General features: G+C 45.0%; 1 protein-coding gene across 5 annotated transcripts in view; it reads right to left on the reverse strand.

Annotated features, from left to right (window-relative positions):
• The window catches only part of PLEKHG4 (pleckstrin homology and RhoGEF domain containing G4), a 91,949-nt gene that overhangs the window by 35,349 nt on the left and 37,338 nt on the right, over window positions 1–19,262 (reverse strand). For all 5 annotated transcript variants that reach the window (XM_087740173.1, XM_087740172.1, XM_087740171.1 and 2 more), the window contains 4 exons: window positions 15,253–15,339; window positions 13,169–13,285; window positions 9,692–9,790; window positions 8,475–8,623 (listed from right to left, as the gene is read on the reverse strand). In XM_087740173.1, coding sequence (XP_087596299.1) covers window positions 8,475–8,623; window positions 9,692–9,790; window positions 13,169–13,285; window positions 15,253–15,339 — 452 coding nt within the window. The remainder of the gene's footprint in view (window positions 1–8,474; window positions 8,624–9,691; window positions 9,791–13,168; window positions 13,286–15,252; window positions 15,340–19,262) is intronic.

A 19,262-nucleotide genomic window follows, 5' to 3' on the forward strand; every position in this document is an offset into this window, starting at 1 on the left:
ATTTATAGCAAAAAGGAATAGCTTGATGTCAGTTTGTGTTTTCCTAAATCCTGTTTTCATTGGGCAATTATCATTTCAGTGGAAAAAACTCCAAACGTCTTCAGTTTTCTGGAGAAGTGCCAAGCAGTTGTATAATGGTAGGGTAATTTTAAACCTATAATTTAGAAAGACCATTTCTGTCTGAATCCATCCTTCAAAAAAGCTAGCCTTGGAGAGTTACACTTTAGTTTTCAAAGCAAAATACCTGATTTGTTTCCAAAAATAGATGGCCACAGAGGAGGCATCCAGCAGGCTTGCAAAAGCAGGTGCTGCATGAGGCATGCCTGCCAAAAAACTGCTCTAGTCAACATCAAGAGGAACAGCTAAAGTCAAAGCTAAAAGCAGAGCTCATCCTCTGACTAACCTGGGTCAATTTTAAAATGGCAAAAATTAGTGGATGGAAGGAACATGAGACACACTGCATTTTGCTAGTGTATTTGATGGTTTTTAGGGAAGTATATTCTAGCTAACTTGCCCTGGTAAATCAGATATCCCTGATCATTCTGTAATTTAGAAGAAACATAGCCAGATGTTAGAACATTAGCCTCATCTAGTCGTCCACTCCTGGTGCTGAACTTCCCCTTATGGATGTCTCTACAGGTTCTGGCAGAAAAGGAACAGGATCTGACAACTAAGAGATTTAAAGGATGGCTTCGTCCAAGGACATCACCTAGATCATTTTGTGCTGATACCTTGGCTACAAATGATTTACACATCCTGAGCAATGCTTCAGAAGAAATCCTTCCAGCTTTGCAGGGAAAGTCCTGTGTGCCTAAGGGCTGTTTCACAGGAAGAGAAATGCAATAGAGCCTTTCTTGGTCATTAATGCATTTTGGTAGCAACCTACCCGACTGCCATATTTGTAATGGTTGCGTAAAAGGAGGTCAACCTCAAATGCACACTCCTGCTCTTCAAGCTGAAACCTTGACATGCAACTTAGGTTAAAATTCAAACTGGCCATGGTGAACCTAATGCAGATATTGCTAAATAAACTGTAATTATTCTGTGCAGCACACAAATAGCCACAGTGGTTTTAATTACCTAATAAAAGTATTTCAGGAAATGGGTACGGTTTTTAGAACCCCAAAGTGTCCTTAGGAAGGCACAGAGGTCAAACACCAAGTTTGGGGCTGCCTTTGGGATTCCTGCCATTCATGATAGGAACAGTGGATCTAGCTGAGATCACAGACCTGACTGAATCCCTCCTCACTATGTTTCCTGACAAGCACACGCACTGGGAGCAACCCATCCAATTAATACAACACACCACAGACCATAATTGCTGAGAGAATTCTCTTCTGGAGCACAATTCATTTAGACATGTTTTTAGCAGAAATATACTCTAAAGTCCCTTTAAAAGCAAAGGGATTGATGCATACAGTTAAACAAGTGTCCAAGTGCAGTCCCAAGCTGCAACCTTTGATTCTTTCCCCAGTCTGGCTTGCATTCAGTTACAATAAAACTGCGTTCAGACTCTGGTTGATTTTAAATCCCAGTAAGACCCATAAAACTGACTGGAAAAAACCCCAACATTATAAGAAATCCCAAACCAACAAGTAGCCTACTTATGGGGAAAACTCACCCCACAGTGGAGCCTGAGATAGGATGTGGAAACATTGTTCTGGGAACCCCAAGCATCAAGCTGTGGTTTTCTACCAGCTGTAAAAGGCTCCTACCTCCAAACCTCGTTCCATGTACATTAACCTATTTATGCTTATATTTGTTATCTAGATTCACTGAGCTAGTGTTGGAGTTAGGACCACCAGGGTTTCAGGATGCCCTGCTCAAATATATACCCCCTGTCATTTAAAGCCACATACCTATTTCCCTAATACGTCCTCCTTTTGCGCACTCCCAGTGTTTATGATGCATATAATAGCAGTGACTGTGCTATTAACTACCCCAGCAATAGAAACATCTACCCCAACTCAGCCATATAAAAAATGGTGCTTGTGGGATGGTCTGGGCTGAGCCAGGAACTTCAGGCGGTTCAGCTAACATCCTATACTGGAAACTTTTTGCAGTTTTTTCCGTAATATTTTTAAACAGATAAAACACACAGTGTGTCATTAATTACCTAATGCCCTGTTGGCATGACAAACATTGCAAACAAGAACAAGCAAACCCAGAGTCTTCTGGGTAAATTCCCACTGAATCCAGGAAGATTTAGGACATAAGACAGTAGAAAATAAATAGCAGAAAGGGAGTGAGTGGGATCATCTCACGAAAAGCCTAAAAGAACAACGAAAACTTACCTAGCCAGAGCTCTGCAATCTTTCACCTCTCTGCAGATGCCACAACTGGCTCCACACAGCAATCCATGCACTCAGAATGACGACTTCACACTCCTTTATGTGCAGAGCAACTAGGTTTGTTTAATGCAAGCATAAGTGCTTTTTACCAGGTTAAAACCACCACACAAACAGAAGGAACAGGTTAGACTAACAAAAACGAATACCAAGCAGCATGGTATGTGTTTGGATAGAAATGTCGCTGTGCGCTCCTCCCTCCACCTGACAGACAAATAAGACCGTGGAAGAGCACTGCCACCCAGGCACCGCTGAAGGCCAAAGGTTTAGTGTTCGTCATAGTCTTGTGTGTCACCAGCAACAGCACAGAGGTGTCTCACAGTAGAAATCTTTGAGGCCAGGATTTAAGCACAGTTTTTCATCTTATTTCAAGGTGCACTGAGAGATTGTCCTAACGAAGAGATGAAGGTTTTAGGATTAGGTCCCCAGGAGAAACATGCAAAGGACACCTATTTAGGGAAGGTGCATCTTGCAGACCAAGTCAGGAGCGTGCATTATGGGAAGTGGTGGCATAAGAGGTTCCCAAAGCTCCCAGAGAGGCAGGAAGACGAGCAAGTGCTAGCTAAGCAAACCAGGAAAATGGCATCAACGAAAGGGACACAAGCACTGCCGTCTTTTGAAGCACATGCAAATGCACAGAGTAGCGACCAAACTGGCCACAGCACAGACAGAAACAAACACATCCCTAAAGCAGAAAGGGGATGGCAGAAGACAGTAATACCTTCAGGAAGGACTCCCCATGTAGGCTGCCTGGCCATGACCACCAGCATATGGCAGCAGCTGTCAGCTTGCAGGCGCACACCTTTTACCTTCCAAACCAAGAAGGTCAGCCATCCCAGTCTCCCCAGACTGGTACTTCCACACCAGACACCTGTCTCCCCTCTACCCTTGCCCCCAACTTGTCCCATGTTTTGGAAGACCAGGTTAGTCTCTCTGCCTAGACCCCAGGCAGATGGAGATTCAGATGGTGCTTGTGCAGTCCCTCAGCAGGCCCTCCTGGATCCCCCCAGATCTTGTATATTATCCAAGTTTACTTCTGCCAAAAGGAGCTCATACACCACTTTGCAGAGTGGCATATGCCTGCCTTGCAGCATCCCAGGAGTTCCTACTAACAGGAGTCTTGCTTCAGACCCACAAATATGAGCTCCTACAGCACCACACAGATATAACCTAGTTCTTCACCAACAGCAGAGATCCCTACATTAACTGGCCACAGCTTCAAGCAGACCTAGTGCCTCAATACTGCATGTGGAAGTCAGGCTTAAGAGCTGCAGAGGCTGTTAGCTGTCAGATCACCCTCTTTGTTGCTGTAGTTGAGTCAGGTCCAGCATCAGGAACCTCGCAGCTGCTGCTCAGGAAGTCTGCTCCGCACTGCCCATTACCTCTGCTCTGCTCAGGTCCCCACCCAGGGCTTCCAACCAGATCACCAAGCCACACTAAAAATAGCCAGCTCACAAAACCAGCTCTTGGCTCTAGCCACTCCACCCTCAAAGTACAGAGACTAACTATACTGCCTTCTGCAAACAAAAGCAGAATTCACTCCTCCATCTATTTATAAGCTGCTTATTCACAGCTTGCAAGCACAAATTCTTTTCAGATTAGGAGCTTGGGGGAAGAGATTATGCTTTTTCTGGTTCCATATCGCACAGAGCCCAGCACCCAGCTTGGTCACTCCTTCATCATCCGAGGTTTTTCTTTTTCTTTCAGCTCTCACATCAAGTCTTGTGGCTATCTTGACTACCAACATGCAGAGCATGATGCAATCCCACTCCCATGTCACGCTGAGAACGCAGGTTTGCTGGTAGAGCCAGGCATGTGCCAGGTGTATTCTGGTTCAACTAGTATAAGGCACCTTTATATTAATATAAAATGTTCATATCTTCTTTACTCCACTTCTGACTCATAGCGTATCTAGAAGACAAAAGGGATCACTGGACACCTTGTCTAGGCAAACGTTCCCAGCTCTCGGCTATGCTGGAAGAGCAGCAATAATGAGAACAACAGTGGAAAATGTCGGGCTAAAGACCAGGTTAAGTCTCCCTGTCTTTCTGTCCAGCCCCACGCAACTGGGTCACTGTACTAAGAGCTTCCACTGCTGTTGCCTGGCTCCTGGCAAATTCTCCAGGCTTATGATGGAAGTGTCAGGGAAGTCTTCGAAATCCAGCACAAAATAAGCAATGCTTTATCCACCTTCCACAACTGGCTTAGTGAGTTGCTTACAAGCCACAGGCTGGTTGATCAATACACTAGATATCCAGAAGCCAGAGATACACCTGCTAGCCAACTCTATGTAACTTATTAAAAAGACCATGTTTATTAAGAAGATTTCCTGTCCAAAAGTGCAAAAATAAGTATTAGTAACATTAAAGTGATGGGTGTCCCTGTGGCATTTGTCCACACTTACCAACAGGAACTTCAGCTAGGCTAACAGCTCTGCATTTCAATCCCCAGAAAGACTGGGACAGCGAAACCTGGAAACTTTCAGCTAACAGACCTGGAGAAGCACTGAGCCTTCAGAGCAGCAGATGGTGTGAAGGCAAATGTGCTGGCTTTAAATGCAGCCAGCTCCTCCAACAATGAAAAAGTGGCAATGCCGCCTTCAGCAGTCCACCTGCACCTTTGGGTGGCCAGCCTGTGCTGAAGCGATCATTACAGCACTTAAAGAGCCACCACAAAGACACTGGCTCGGCAGTACCACACCCATGCCAACTCTAGGCCAAATTCAGCTTGGTCTTCCCGGAGGTGGGAGAACGGTGTGGGACCAGCTGAGCACACCACATCGCCTTAGCCAGCTCCCTGTGATGGGCTGCCTGCAGGATGCGTATTCTGGTAACAGAGCTCCTCCTTTCTATGCCGGGAAAAGGCTGAGATCCAGAAAGACTGCTTGGAGAAGTCTTTCTTTACCTTTATGGATAAGCAGCTGGATAGGTAAGGGTATCTTTTACAGAGGTACCTGGTGGAGAAAGGAGTATGGAGACCCTCGGCCAGCTCACACTGGGAACAGAGAGTGAGTAGAGTTTCTGGTCAAAGCCACTGCTGTGGTGTTACAGCATCTCAGGATGGGACCATCCAGGAGGAACTCCTGAAGGCTCTTAAAGTATCTGTCAGAGAAACAAATGGATGCACCACAATGCATCTCTCCTGCATGACCACATCTCTGATGGGATGAGTTCAGTTTCTGGAGGAAAGGAGCTGTGTCACTGGCTTAGCAAATCCTTGCAAAGCCTGGGTCAGACCTCAGCTGCAATGAGAGCTCACTGCTCTGTGTCATGAAACACTCCAAAGGGCATCTTGGCTCTCCAGGAGGGCAGAGCAGGGAAACATGCCAAAACCCGCCCCAAGGGAAGAGTTTCATTACTAAAGAAAGGCTAAAGCAAGTCCCGTTTGCTGTGTGGTCCCCAAAAGGTATTTGGCAGATAACATCTGAGTGCACAGAGCACAAGCCTGCTTCCTTGCCTATTTTAGCATACTATCTCTAACCTGCAGTCAAGCATTTTCAGACACGTTTGTCCATCTCTATTCTTACCACCTCCTGGTATTCTTTTTGCTACATGAAGCCACAAACTAGCAAGAAAGACAGCTGTGAGAGCTGGCAAAACATATCCCTTGCAAAAAAAGGGCAAGTCAATCTCTTGCTTGTTTAATCCCAAGGTAACAGTGCAGCTGGGCTTGTCTTCTTTGTGCCTCTTAAGAAAAATCACGTTTTTTACCTTTAGTTCTGCACTTTTGGTTGGCATATTTTAATTAAGTGGAACTAAAAGTCCAGAAAACTGCTCTTAAATTTTTTTGCTCTATTTATATGCATTTCTTGCACATTTTGACAGTTACACAGCTGGCCTCAACTTCTGACTAAGAAGTCTTGCCAGTCATGACTCTCTGCTTGATCAGGCTTTTGCACAAGAGAGAAGAAAAAAAAAAAAAAAATGGGACATGTGACTAACACAAGAGCCAAAAGGTGGCTCAGAAGGGTAAAGCCATTTGACTTGCTTTTGTAAATAATTTGATTTCAGGTATTGGGGGAGTGAGTGTGGAATTAGAGACTGTTAAGCATTGATCAAGATGTTACAATTCAAAGTTCAGAAAAGCAGTACAACAGGCGCTGCTGCATGCACAGTCACAACCAGTCCTGTTCCATTTTTACATGTTACCAACCAAAAAAAATCTAGTATCGGACCCAAATACATCAATAGCCACTCCATGCTAGCTTAGTAGGCCAACTACAATATCTTGTCCCTACCCTGCTTTGACCCTATCTGTTAAAGAAGCCTTTGAAAATCATAACCATAGGAGCCTTTACAGGGTTAGCAAAGCACAGAACCTTTAATATCTGCACACCAGCTTGGAGAGAAGGAGAAAGTGCAGAGCCATAGAAGATATAAAACCAGTAGTGCCTTATACAGAGATCTCTGGCCAAGTGATAGAGCCTTTTCCCCCATTTAAAAGGATCATGGAACAGGGAAGAGCAGACTTCTTTAGTCCTTTGCCCTGAGTTACATGACAAGCAGGCATTTCCTCAATTAAAATGCTGCATGGATTTTAGTTTCTGCGACTGCTCCGCAGGCTAGAAGAGGACCAACTTTCTCCCACTACTTTCATTTATGCTCCTCAGGCTGGAGAGAGCCACATATATTTGATCCATAGTATACATTCTCCATTCATACCAGCAGGCAATGACTATAACCTGAATTAAACAGAGAACATGCTACACAGCCTCAGCATGCACTCACTGTGCAATCAAAGAATTATGTGTGTATCCCTCACCGCTGCCCTTGCTAAGGTAATCAAAGCAGTAAGTTATCCTTGGGGCCTCTGTGTCTGGTTTCAAAGTTGATCATTTCCCTGCACAAGAACACAGGCTTAGCTTAAACCCAAAACCAAACATAAAAACCATGCACATTCTCCCCATTCTCTTAAGACCCTAAAGTTGCTGTGTGTTGCTTAAAATAAAATAAAAAATCAATACAAAACCAAAACAACAACCTGCATTATCTGTGCTTCTCACATCATGTCAGAATGGAAAGGCTATACTGCACTAATTCTATCCAAAATTGCACCATGAGTACTTCACCAGTTCAGCAAAAAAGTTGTGTCTGCACAGGCTGCCAGAGCTGCTGACAGGAGGCACAGCAAACAGGGAAAAGAAATGGTTACACCTGTCCCCATGCTCCCCTCTCACTCAGCACCAAAATGCCGATCCCCATCTCCCAGTGACAGGTAGCAACTTGCACCATCATCCCCTTGCTGAATTTTCAAAGAGAAATGTTGTTCTTTTCCTAGTGTTTGGGTGAGATTCTCTGCAAGCTATTTTGTTATCTTGTCTCCATTCCTCCCCTTAAAACCTCCCAGCTTGTGATGGCAACAGAGTTTAACCAGAGCAAGGCTGCAGATGAACGGAGCCATTCCACGCCGCCCTGCCTTCCGCTACACCCCCATCTGTACCCGCACACCAGCATTTATCTCACACTCAAGCTGGAAGCTGCTGGGTGCAAGGGCTGCCTTTCTACCTTACTGTTTGCACAGCACATATCACAGAGGCCTTCACACACTGATAGGCTTCAGGTGTTTTAACAGTGCAAACAGGAGTTGTGCAATGCCCTGGGGATTTCAAACAGCTGGCCTCTCTCAGTCCCCACTTCTCATACCAACTCTGCAAACAGGCAGTGAATATTTGTTTGTGCAAACCGTACCAATGTGTGAGGAGATGAGAGCTTGCTTCAGCCAGAAAGCATTCCTCGCAGTTGAGATCCTTGGAAATCCCCCTGCATAAGGAGTGCCTTGGTAAATCACACAGCGATAATGCCTTGGACCTAAACATTCATCACTGGCATCATCATTTTAGAGTTGCACAAAATATCCAGCTCTCTCTCCACTACAGAAGATAAGTCTGATTTGGCTTGGAAAAGGAACTTTAACCATCTAAGTGAATCCATCTATACAAGTTTTTGGACTGGGGAAGAAGTAGTCAGGATAAGAGTAAAATTCATTACGCTTTTCACCTTTGCTGTTTTCTCCTCGCTACACGAAGCTGCTCTCTAGTGTGCACCAACAATAGGTCATCTCAGAGATACTCCCAGTGCCTGCTTTCTGCTCATCTCAATCTCCTCTTCTCCCACCCTTGGGCCTCACCTGTAGTCGTGGGTGAGGGTGACACAAGACTCCTCCTTCCTCAGTCTGGCCAGGAGCGCTCCACCTTCCAGCTGCAGCCTGACCAGCCGTGTATCTTCAAGAACATTCTTCATCAGCTGCCTGTAATTCCTCAGCAGCACAGCTGCCTCCTGGAGGGATTGCAAGAGTGAGATGAGCAGTTACTGCAACCTACAGGCAATGAGGGAACAGGCAAAAACCAGCACCCAACCCAAAACACACACAAACCACATCTCACCTTGGCCCACCCTAGGAAAGAGGGAGGTTGGTTCCCACAGCTGTTTCTCTCAAGCCTGCCAAATCCAGTGATAAACAGCACTCCTTATGCTCTCAGTACTTTCCCCACCAGGCTAAAATTGAAACCCAGTTCCTGTCATTATCCATACTCTATTTGCTGGGCATAGAAAGAATAAGCTTTCCAGCCTCTATTTCCACTCACAGCTAGCTCCCACTGTTCTTAGAGCCTGGACCTGCACAGCTCCAAGCTGTGGGACAAGATGGACATGAAGGGTTTGTGGATATACACATGCATGCAGGAAGGCCCAGAGAGGCCACTATGATATCTTCTATTGCTTTACTGTCGGGACCCCTAGTGCAGAGCTGGCAGCAACTTCCTACCATGTCAGGGGTACAGCAGTTTCTCAAGAGTGGGGGAATGGAACGTTTGCAACAACACAGGCTCCGTCTTTGTACCCTCCTCCTCTTGCACACTTCCAAACTTCTGTTCTGGAGGCAGCAAAGCTAGAACCACAGCACAGCCTTGGCCTGGTGAACACTATGTTGTCACCTAACTTTATTCCAGGCCATTCAAGCCAAGCTGGTGTGGCACAGCCTGAGGCAGCTGTGCAGTACTAGAGACACCAAAGCTAGTACCAGCCATGGAGCTGTGGAGCTGCTAAGAATGCACTCCAATGCTGGAGCAAGCACCCATCAGCAACAAGCACAGCTGAAGAGATCTCCTGGGTGATGCTGAGGGATCACAGAACCAGCTTCTACACCCAGTGGAGCCTCTATCACTTCATTTGGATTAGTTTCTACTAGTCCTGCTGTCCTGACAGCTCCACAGTGATACACGGCACTCAGAATACCCTGCTACTACAGCTTTCAGATTCAAAGCTACAGCTTTTCTGCAGCTATTCAGCCTCCTGCTCTCTTCTGTCTCAGGCCCATCTCTGATATGAGGTCAGGGACATGCTTACCTCAGCTCTTTCTGGCAATTTTCCAGGTTCCACTTTATGAATAGCTCCCTGGAGGAAGGCACAAGCACCTTGGCATCCTTGTAGCAAATGTTCCAGCTTCTACAAGAAGAAAGGGCCAAGGCAGAGATTATTGTCTCACAGCTGACAGGAATGCTGTCTTTTCAGCTTGCAGAAGGTTAAAAGTAAAGAAATCAAACACATTAACCCAAGGGTTCAATTATACCATTCAGTGAGGCTGCATCAGCGAAGAGAGGCCCATCGGAGGCTTCAGATGCATCATGCTATACCAAGGCCTCTATGCAGACCTTATAAACTTGCATACTCTTGGCTTGTATGGGTCATGCTTTACAGAAAAGAAAAATCAGTCCACTTGTGTCCCACATTCTTCTACTATTAGTGTTTCTTGTAACTTCCCACTAAGATGAATCACTATGCATGAATTTTGGAGGAACAAAAGATAGAATGAGTACTTGGAATTTCTCTAAATCATTTCTCTTAATATTAAAAGTAGTGTAAATTTAAGATTAGGAAACTGGAAAGCATCCACAATTAAGCACCTTGAACTACTGCCAAATCTGAAATCCCTCCTCTCTTCAGGGTGGGGGGGAACCCCCAAACATTTCACAAGGCTTTATGAGACAGTACTTTTTAGAAAGGTCAGTGATATAAACCCTAAATACTGTCAGATGCCACCCTCTAGCCACTGAAATCAGAGAAGGGAGAAACAGCTATTCCAAAACAACCACGCTCAAAACAAAACAAAAAAGCAGCTGTTTGAATATTTACTGAATTGAACTCCCTTCTCCCTGGAGTGCTGGAACAGCCCCAGCAGTGACAAATTAGCAGGCAGGATGCAGGTGAGATCACTGAGACAGGAAATAAACGCTGTTTGCCACATAGCTGCAGATCTAAAGGGGTTAAGCATATGGGTCATTATCACACAGAGTACATCGTATAAATAGGCAACCCATACAGATTGTTGCCTACACTAACTCCCTTTGGTAACGTTTTGCACGTTAAGATGCAAGACACAAACAAGAAGTAGTCTGATATCATGTTCCTTCCCTCAAGAATTATCCTTCTGCACAGACAGAGCACCTCAGCTCTCAAGCTTTTCTCAACTCTATCCAGAAAACTAATCCATAGCCTCTGGCAAAGCTTCTCTGCTTCCTCACTGCCAAATAAACCTCAAATTCTCAAATTCGATCCTAGGCACCAAGATTAAGTTTCTGTACCTCTACTGCATCAGCACAGGTTTGTACTAGTACTTTTAGATGCAATTTTAAAAAAATGGGTTCTAAAATAAGTTGGAAAAAATAAGTTAACATTTGGCATGCACTAAGCCTAACTGCTGAAGCTTGCCACCAGCAACACCGTGGTATTATGAATGATATCTTAACCTGCTTCAAATGCTGGCAGTGTGCCACAGAGCACTCTGGGCAGCAAGGTCAGAGCCGAAAGACCACTGAACCTTTTGGAAGCAGAAGCGATGGTTCTGTCATCCACCAGGGTGAGCAAATCAAACTCAATGTGAAGACAGCCAATTTGTCTGCAGATTTACAGAGATTTAATCCTGTCTAGTCTCAGCATGCCAAATATTTCTCAATACAGCTTTTAAAGATTCAGCAAGCACATGATCCCCAGGACCTACGCTCCCTCCACAGCATGAGTGTACACAGAGCTAGGTATTGGTGCCACAGATGCTAGTTTTGCAGACTTCTGGGAGTCTGCACATACCCTGCTGCATGGCCAGCAACACCTGCAGTCCTGCCACAGTGTGTGCTGCACTGGTGGCTGCAGCACTCCTTATCAGTGCCTGCAGCACCCTTTGCCAGGGCTACCTTCTTTAGAAGGTGTGTCTAGGTGCTGCAGTTTCAGCCCTTCTATCTCTGAGGCTTAACCTGGGTCAGCTCAAACATTTCCACAGGGTGGTCAGCCTCCCTACATCTTCGGCTGGCTCTGATCCGCACCTGGGTACAGTCCACTGTGGATCCACGACTCTGTCGTGGTTTAACCCCAGCCAGCAACTATGAACCACACAGCCGCTCACTCACTCCCCCCCAATGGGGTGGGGGAGAGAATTGGAAGAGTGAAAGTCAGACAACTCCTGGGTTGAGATAAGAACAGTTTAATAATTGAAGTAAAATAAAATAGAATGATAGTAGTAGTGGTAGTAATAATAATAATAATAATAATAATAATAATAATAATAATATAATACAATAATAATGTACCAAGCAAGTGATATACGACACAATTGCTCACCACCCCCTGACTGATGCCCAGCCTGTTCCCGAGCAGCAATCCCTTCCCCCCCGGCCAACTCGCCCCAGTTATATACTGAGCATGACGTCATATGGTGTGGAATAGCCCTGTGGCCAATGTGGGTCAGGCCCCCTGGCTGTGCCCCCTCCCAGCTTCTTGTACGCCATGCAGAGCATGGGAAGCTGAAAAGTCCTTGACTGGTGTAACCACTACTTAGCAACAACTAAAACATCAGTGTGTTATCAACATTATTCTCATACTAAATCCAAAACACAGCACTATACCAGCTACTAAGAAGAAAATTAACTCTATCCCAGCTGAAACCAGGACAGACTCTTTTGGAGAACAGCGCAAAGTCAAACAGGATCACAGTATGGAGGCATACTCAAAGCAGCCAAACAACAGGGAGAAGGAATGGATTGCTGGTACTGCCTCCTACTATTATCTTGGTCCTAAGACTCACTGAATTGAATCTGCATGTCTCTTTTGTTTTATCTCCTGACGTGGCCAGCTCTCAAAGAGGAATACAATGCTCCTCTGGGCCGAAACTTCACTGTACTTTTAGTTTAGATGCTTTCTATAAAGTTCAAATTTGATGACAACTTTGCTAAGTGAATTATATCTAAAAGAGGAAAAATGTTCCTAGAAGGATCTGAACTGATTATCAGGAACTTCCAAGTTTTACTCCTGCCAGGATTGCAGTTTTTACTAAGGAGCTCTTAGCCTGGTCTGGGGAACTTGCTCCAAAACCAACAGGATCTAACTGTTTCTATTATGCTCGAGTTCTTGATTGTGAGTTCAAAGGCAACGTGATACTAACACCTTCTCCTGAGATTAGCACAAGAAGTGTTTGCCCTCAAGCCTCAGAGTATAACCAAAGTGCCACTGTCTGTCACAACAAAACAGAGTTCTGTTTCTTCCTTCCCTTCAAAATATGGTCAAATCTGAATTAATGCAGTTCAAGCAGATGAGTTAAAAACTAAAATTTTAGTTCCTGCAGTCATGCCAATAGGTTGCAGTGTGCATCCATTTTATGAAGACAGTATTAGTATTCTTTTGATAACAGAGATTCGTTTGCATACATAGCTATTACAGGAACCACTGTCTTTTAATGCTTGTAGATTTAGCTGTTGACAAGCTCATCTTGCTTCAGCTCCATTACCATACCATTTCTTCTCTCAGATACCAAAGAACACAAGACATCCTACTCACCATGCGGAAGCTTAACCAGTCCCGGTGGCAATAAGGGAAGGTCCCATCCAGTTCTAGAGGCAGCTGTGAGCTGTCTATGTGCTTATGGAGGGATTTCATGGAGGTGAGAAGTTCAAACTGCACAGGAATAGAAGAAATAAAAGCACATTTGCATTAGAGTGTGAGTATTGGAGGAGGAGGAGGGGGAAGGTTAACGAAAGACAGCATCCTTTATTTCTTTATCTTGCATAGAAACCAGGTACACAGCATATCTCTGCAACAGACCTACAGTATGAAGGAAAAAAATCAATTCAATCTTACAGCAGCTTGCTGTACAGCTTAGTGGGCGAACCTTGAGGGAATGCAGGCCACAACATGCTGTTTCACCAAGCAGAACATCTGTGATGGAATTCTGGCAGCAGCCAGCCTTCTCCAGAGCCAGTACCTCCTAGTATAAGCATAGCAACTCCCTCATATGTTCCCACGTGTGTTGTGCTGCGATTTGCATTTGTTTGGAGAGTCTGAGAGGTTAAATCCAGCCCCCAGCTTCCCCATCTCACTTCCTGGAAAAACAGTTTAACAGAGCAGCTTCTGCCCTACCCTCAACTCTCCACTCATCACAGCAGCTATTTGCTCCAAGTGGATCTTGACACAGATAACTTGCCTTCTGTGAGTCTGTAGGACCTCAGAGCATTTTTATACTCACCAGAGAAATAGACAAGTGCTCCTGCAGGTACATGGAGGCCAGCCCAGACACCAGGAACTCAGGTGCAGACATTTAACCCCGCCCCCCCCCCCCCCCCCCCCGTGAAAGCTTCCACCTCCTTACAAAATAGTGATGATTCTTCCAATTCCTCCCGCATGCCCGTGTCTATTACACTTTGCTCTGTTCCCTCCTACACATTTCGGATTTGTTCAATGCGTTTAGTGTCTTCTGTAGCTCTCCCTGCATGCACACATCTGCAGCCCCCTTTCTCACTTCAAATTCCTCCACATGAGGGCAATGAGGAAATGGACTAATAGCATTTGTTATTCTTTAGCCTTTCAGGGCAGCACACCACACACACAGCAAAACTGATGCTATTCACAGTATCTTCATCCACAGGAGCCAAAAGGGAGGTCCTGGCCTACTCTGAAGTCTACAAGGTTTTGACAGGCACAGAATTTCAGTCCGCTCTTGTAGCTTGTAACAGTCTTAGAGCAGAGATGACTAAGATGCAGTCTGATGCTCTGTTCACTCACCACAGACAGAGAGTAGCTGAGAGCCTACATTTCTTATACAGCTATCATAGAATCATTAAGGTTGGAAAAGACCCTTAAGATCATCAAGTCCAACCGTTAACCTATCACTGCCAAGTCCATCTATACCATGTCCATCTCTACCATGTCCTCGAGCACCACCTCTATCCATTCTTTAAATACCTCTAGGGATGGAGACTCAACAAGCTATGGAATGCCAAAGCAGATTTCCTTCTACTGGGGGTGTTCAGTGATGTTGTGATGATTTTCCTTCCTCCATTAGCACCTCCTGTTAGTCTTCCCAGACATTTCAGCTGCAAAGGGAACCTCACACACATAAACATCTCCTCTTTCCCCTCTTGCAGAAGTCTTAGCCGCTGACAGCAGCAGATATGAGGAGAGGAAACATGAGATATGCAAAAGCCAGGAAGGCAACAAGTACCTCCAAAGGATGGAGTTCAGAATTTAGCCTAATGTGATCTCTTCCTGACCAAGAACTTTCCCCCCTTGTTAACAGGAGAACATGAAAAGCATCTCTATTACTATTAATTGTGCAGGGCTCCTCCACACAGCTATCCATGTTCCCAACAAACCCCCCGTGTCTTGAGGGCCCCAGCAGACTGACATAATTATGGTACAAATGTCACCAATGGACTTGACAATAAACACAGCATGACAGAGATATGTTCAGCTCACATAAACTTTACAACCCTGTAAATACCACACCCATAAGAGACCACAACCATAAAATACAGAGAACAACTACAAAGATTTCACGTGAGAATAAACATACATCAGCAGACAGAGAATTCGCTGTTCAGACAGTTAAATAAAGGATATCAAGAGCTCCCCAGCAACCCCATTACCTGTCCTGCTGGTGGCTTGTCCATCCGAAAAGTCAGATCTCTTTCAACCAGAAGCAGTACTCCATGAATACAATGAGGATCCATGTCCTACAACAGAACAGAGTCCAAATCCATTACCTTTCTGTCTGGGATGCTAAGGGAAATGTACCATACCAAGTCTGCACAAGAGATTGCAATTTATCCTTCAAAGGCATTTACGAAGCCTGGAAGTAATAGGGAAGGCCATTCTACAGAGCACCAAGGCTATGTCGTTAAGGTAGTTTGCTTCAGATCAACTAGTCCTGCAGTATTTAAGGAAGCAATGAAAGAGGTCAGGTCTTGGCTGTACTAAAAAAAACCTCTGCCTTCTACACAGAGAAATGTGTCAGGGGGAAAAAAAAAAAAAGAACCATATTCAATGTCCAAGGTTTTTTGTGATAAACCTTCCTGGTCACTCCTAACTGAAAGGAAGTATTTTTTCCCCACAGTGCCAAAAAACGTTGTCTTGTCTTTACTTACTGCCAACTCACAATCAAGGACTTACATCCTGTTGCTACTGTTAAACCAACAGAAATTCCAAATACAAGGGACATCTAGCAGCTGTAGTTCAAACTCTGTGATCCAGGAGCAGCACTCCAATTACAGAAGCATTCTACAGGGAAGTGAGAAACAGGCACAGAGAGCGACAGCAAGAAGAGGGAAATGTAGTAGAAAGATCCAGATTATGGAGACAGGGCCCACAAAATACACGATGCCTGGATCTGGATAGCAAGGAGAACAGCCATTTGAGCTGTCATTCCACATGGTTAAGTAAGAGCCATCCCATCTAGATGCCTCCTAGATGGTCTTTGCCTCTGCGAATATCCTGGAAACTGTCAAGCAACAAATCCTTTCCTGTATTGCTTGAGCTGCAAGGAACATGCCACAGAGCAGGCCATGACAGCAAGGGAACCCTGTTTAAATGAATTACTCCAGCAGTGTTTAAGGTTAAATATCCAACATGAGCAGCAGAGCCAGAGTAGAGAAGCTAGTGCACCAGCAGAGACTGAGCCACCTGACACTGGGCCCACTACAGAAATTAATAAACAATGCCAACACAAGGAGACCCAATTCCGCAAGTGAAAGCAGCAGCAAAGACGAAAAGACCTTTCTCTCATCTAGTCCTAAAACAGGATCCTTTTGAATTGGCAGGAAAAAAATCCCAACTGAAATGCCTCCCAAAACAGTGAGAGGTTTCTCAGTCTCCTCAAACCCTTTCTCCAAAGCAAATTATTCACACTTTCACTGTTACTTGAAAACTGATCAAAAGGCCAAAAAGAATTTATTGCATAATTAGGCTGTATTAGGTAAACCCTAAAGCTCATCTGAAGAGAGGATGGGGAGGTATTACAGCTGCATCAGCAGCTCTGAATTTGTCTGCCAGAAAGTACTGGAGGATAAAGACCAGCCACACTTTCAAGACAGTTCATGGCACTAAATAAATTTATTCTTTCACAACCCCTCTTCTGCTCCAACAGTCATGAGATGTGCAATCTGAGTGAGGGATAAAGGTAGTGATGGTGTAACACGAGGCTACAACAGCCAAAACACTCGCTTGTTTGTTACTGCTGAAAATAGAGATTGAAAAACCATTCACAAATAAAGCTGTCAGAAGAGAAGTTCAGGGTTTTCAAATCCAAGAAGTAGTCGTATTTCCAAAGAAAAGTATTTTTCACCGTATTTTTTTCTTTAAAGAGCTGAAGATAAGTCAGTCTCATCCAGCACTGATGGAGCAATCCAAATGAACTAAAACAGTTTACAGGAGCGCCTTGGGAGACAAGGCAGAGCTGGAAGCAGCAGGATGCTACCTGAGGAAGCTTTCCTGCAGCTTTCTGCACAATCTTTTACCACCTTTGCTAACAAAACTAGCTATCTGGAAGCAAAGAAAGAGTCCCACACATGTAAGTGAACTCCTCACCTCCCAAAACAGGCACAGTGTGGACAGCATAGAATAGAGTGGCATCAACAGGAGCTCAGAAAGCACCAGGGTAAACATCCATCCCAAGAATAATAATAAATTATTCTTTAAAAAGAGGATTAGGTACTTTCTTCCATCTTTCTCAGACTGAAGTTTCAAACAGTCTTCTGGCTTCCTGGCCCAAATGGAAGCCCATGGCCAGACTTAACATCACTGGCATGGTTTGAAGCACAGGCTGCCAGGAATGTCTGTGCAGATGGGACAGTCCCCAAATACCATGTTGAACCTCAAAGTGACCACTTCTACAGAGTAGTAGTAGGTCCCTAGTCTTTAACGTCAGACCAAGGTCCTCTGTACTTCTGCAGTAACAGGGTATGTAAATATACCCCTTGAACAGAAAGGTTTGCACAGAAGTTTTCTGCTTTGAACTGTTACTGTATCTGTCTTCATAAACTGACTCTTCCCTTCCCAATCCAACACATAGTTGCAGCAGATTACAGGATTAAGCGTTCACACTGATATGCAAAATTCAAAAGAATCTTACTTTATAAAGACTAAGGCAGAGGGAAATCCCACAGATGTCTGTTCACTGAAGGCCAGTGCACACATTCCCCTGTCCATGCCATGCCTGCTCGCTGACCAAGGGATCGGCCCAGCACTACTGAGTGGCAAAGTTCCTCTGAACAGGCCTCCCAGCACAAAACTTACTGGTGACAACCTGTGACCAAATATCACAGCAGCATTTACCTCTGCAAAAATCCTTGCTCCAAAGCATCATTATGCAGCTCCCCACAGGAACAAGCATGATCTATTCTTGCAGCACGTACGCACTGCACATTTCCCTTCACCTCCATACAGAGCTGCCAGAGTTCCTCCTTGCTCCTTCCTGAGTTAGCTCTGCTGCAGCACTTTATTCTGCCCCTGCTCCCAGCGCCGTCTGGAACAGAAGGATTTCCCAGCCACCCATATTCTAAAAAGGAAAGGGGAAGAAAGTCTTGCAGAACACATCTCCCCCCACCCTGAAGGCAGAGAGGATGAGAAGCTTTCACCATTTACTAGGCAACTCAAGACAGAGCAACTGACAGTCTCCCAGCACTGTAGGGAAAGCTACCTGCAAGCACCAAAAGTTTTCTATTAGCACTTAAAAAGTCTATTCATGCAATTATTCCAGAAAGATGGAAGAGTGGAGTAAGTATTTCCTCAGACTGACAGATCTTGACCCAGAAACCTGTGGGATCAAAGTCTTCCCTCCCCAGTGAGGTTCTCTAGGGTTAACAGATCCAAGCACTGCAGCAGGCAGGGACTCTGCATTAGGTCATCCGACCCGTGCTTACCCACTGTGAAGCAGTGCTCCTCACTGCTCAAGAGGAAAACATCCCTTCAACATTGAACAAGCAACACTTGATCTCAATGTTTAACAGATTCCACCCACACTATCATAGTAGGCTTCACAAAAGCCATGTAAATAAAGTTCGGTTGAAGTGGAGAGCAGAACAGCAGAGAAATGAGCTCCAGAGACAGTCTGCCAGAGATAAGAGAGACTGGGAGATGCGTCAGGGATTTCAGAAAGGACCCCAAGGAGATGATCTGTTTTGTGACCTTACAGGCACAACATACAGTCTGTGCTTCTGTATCCACCGGCCAGCAAACCGTGCTGCACTCTAGAAAGCCTAGCTTGCCTCACTGTAGTTATAGTCAGTTTTCTGTATTTCTCTATCCCTGTTTCAGAGCAGATGAAAGTGCTGCTGTGGGATCACAAAGGTAAATGCCAAGGATCACCAAAAGGCCCAGAGGAGCCAGGGGATTATTCCTGTGCCATAGCCAGATGACGAGCTAGCTGAACAGGTCTTGTTTACAGAGTCTGCAGAACAGCCAGGGTAAGGACCAAAAAAACCACAAGCAGAGTAATCAGCCTCTGTCAGTGACTGTTACCTGGAGCACACACTCAGCTCCAGCAATCTGTCTTGCAGCACATTAATCCCTGTTAACTAACTGTTGCACCACCCTGATAACGAGTTGCTCAGAGCCAAACAGCCATCACAGCAGGATATTACAGAAGCACTGCAAAAAGCTT

This window comes from Nipponia nippon, unplaced genomic scaffold, assembly GCF_047370975.1.
Source record: "Nipponia nippon isolate SJK-2023a ecotype South Korea unplaced genomic scaffold, ASM4737097v1 scaffold_7, whole genome shotgun sequence".
NCBI classification, from domain to species: domain Eukaryota; kingdom Metazoa; phylum Chordata; class Aves; order Pelecaniformes; family Threskiornithidae; genus Nipponia; species Nipponia nippon.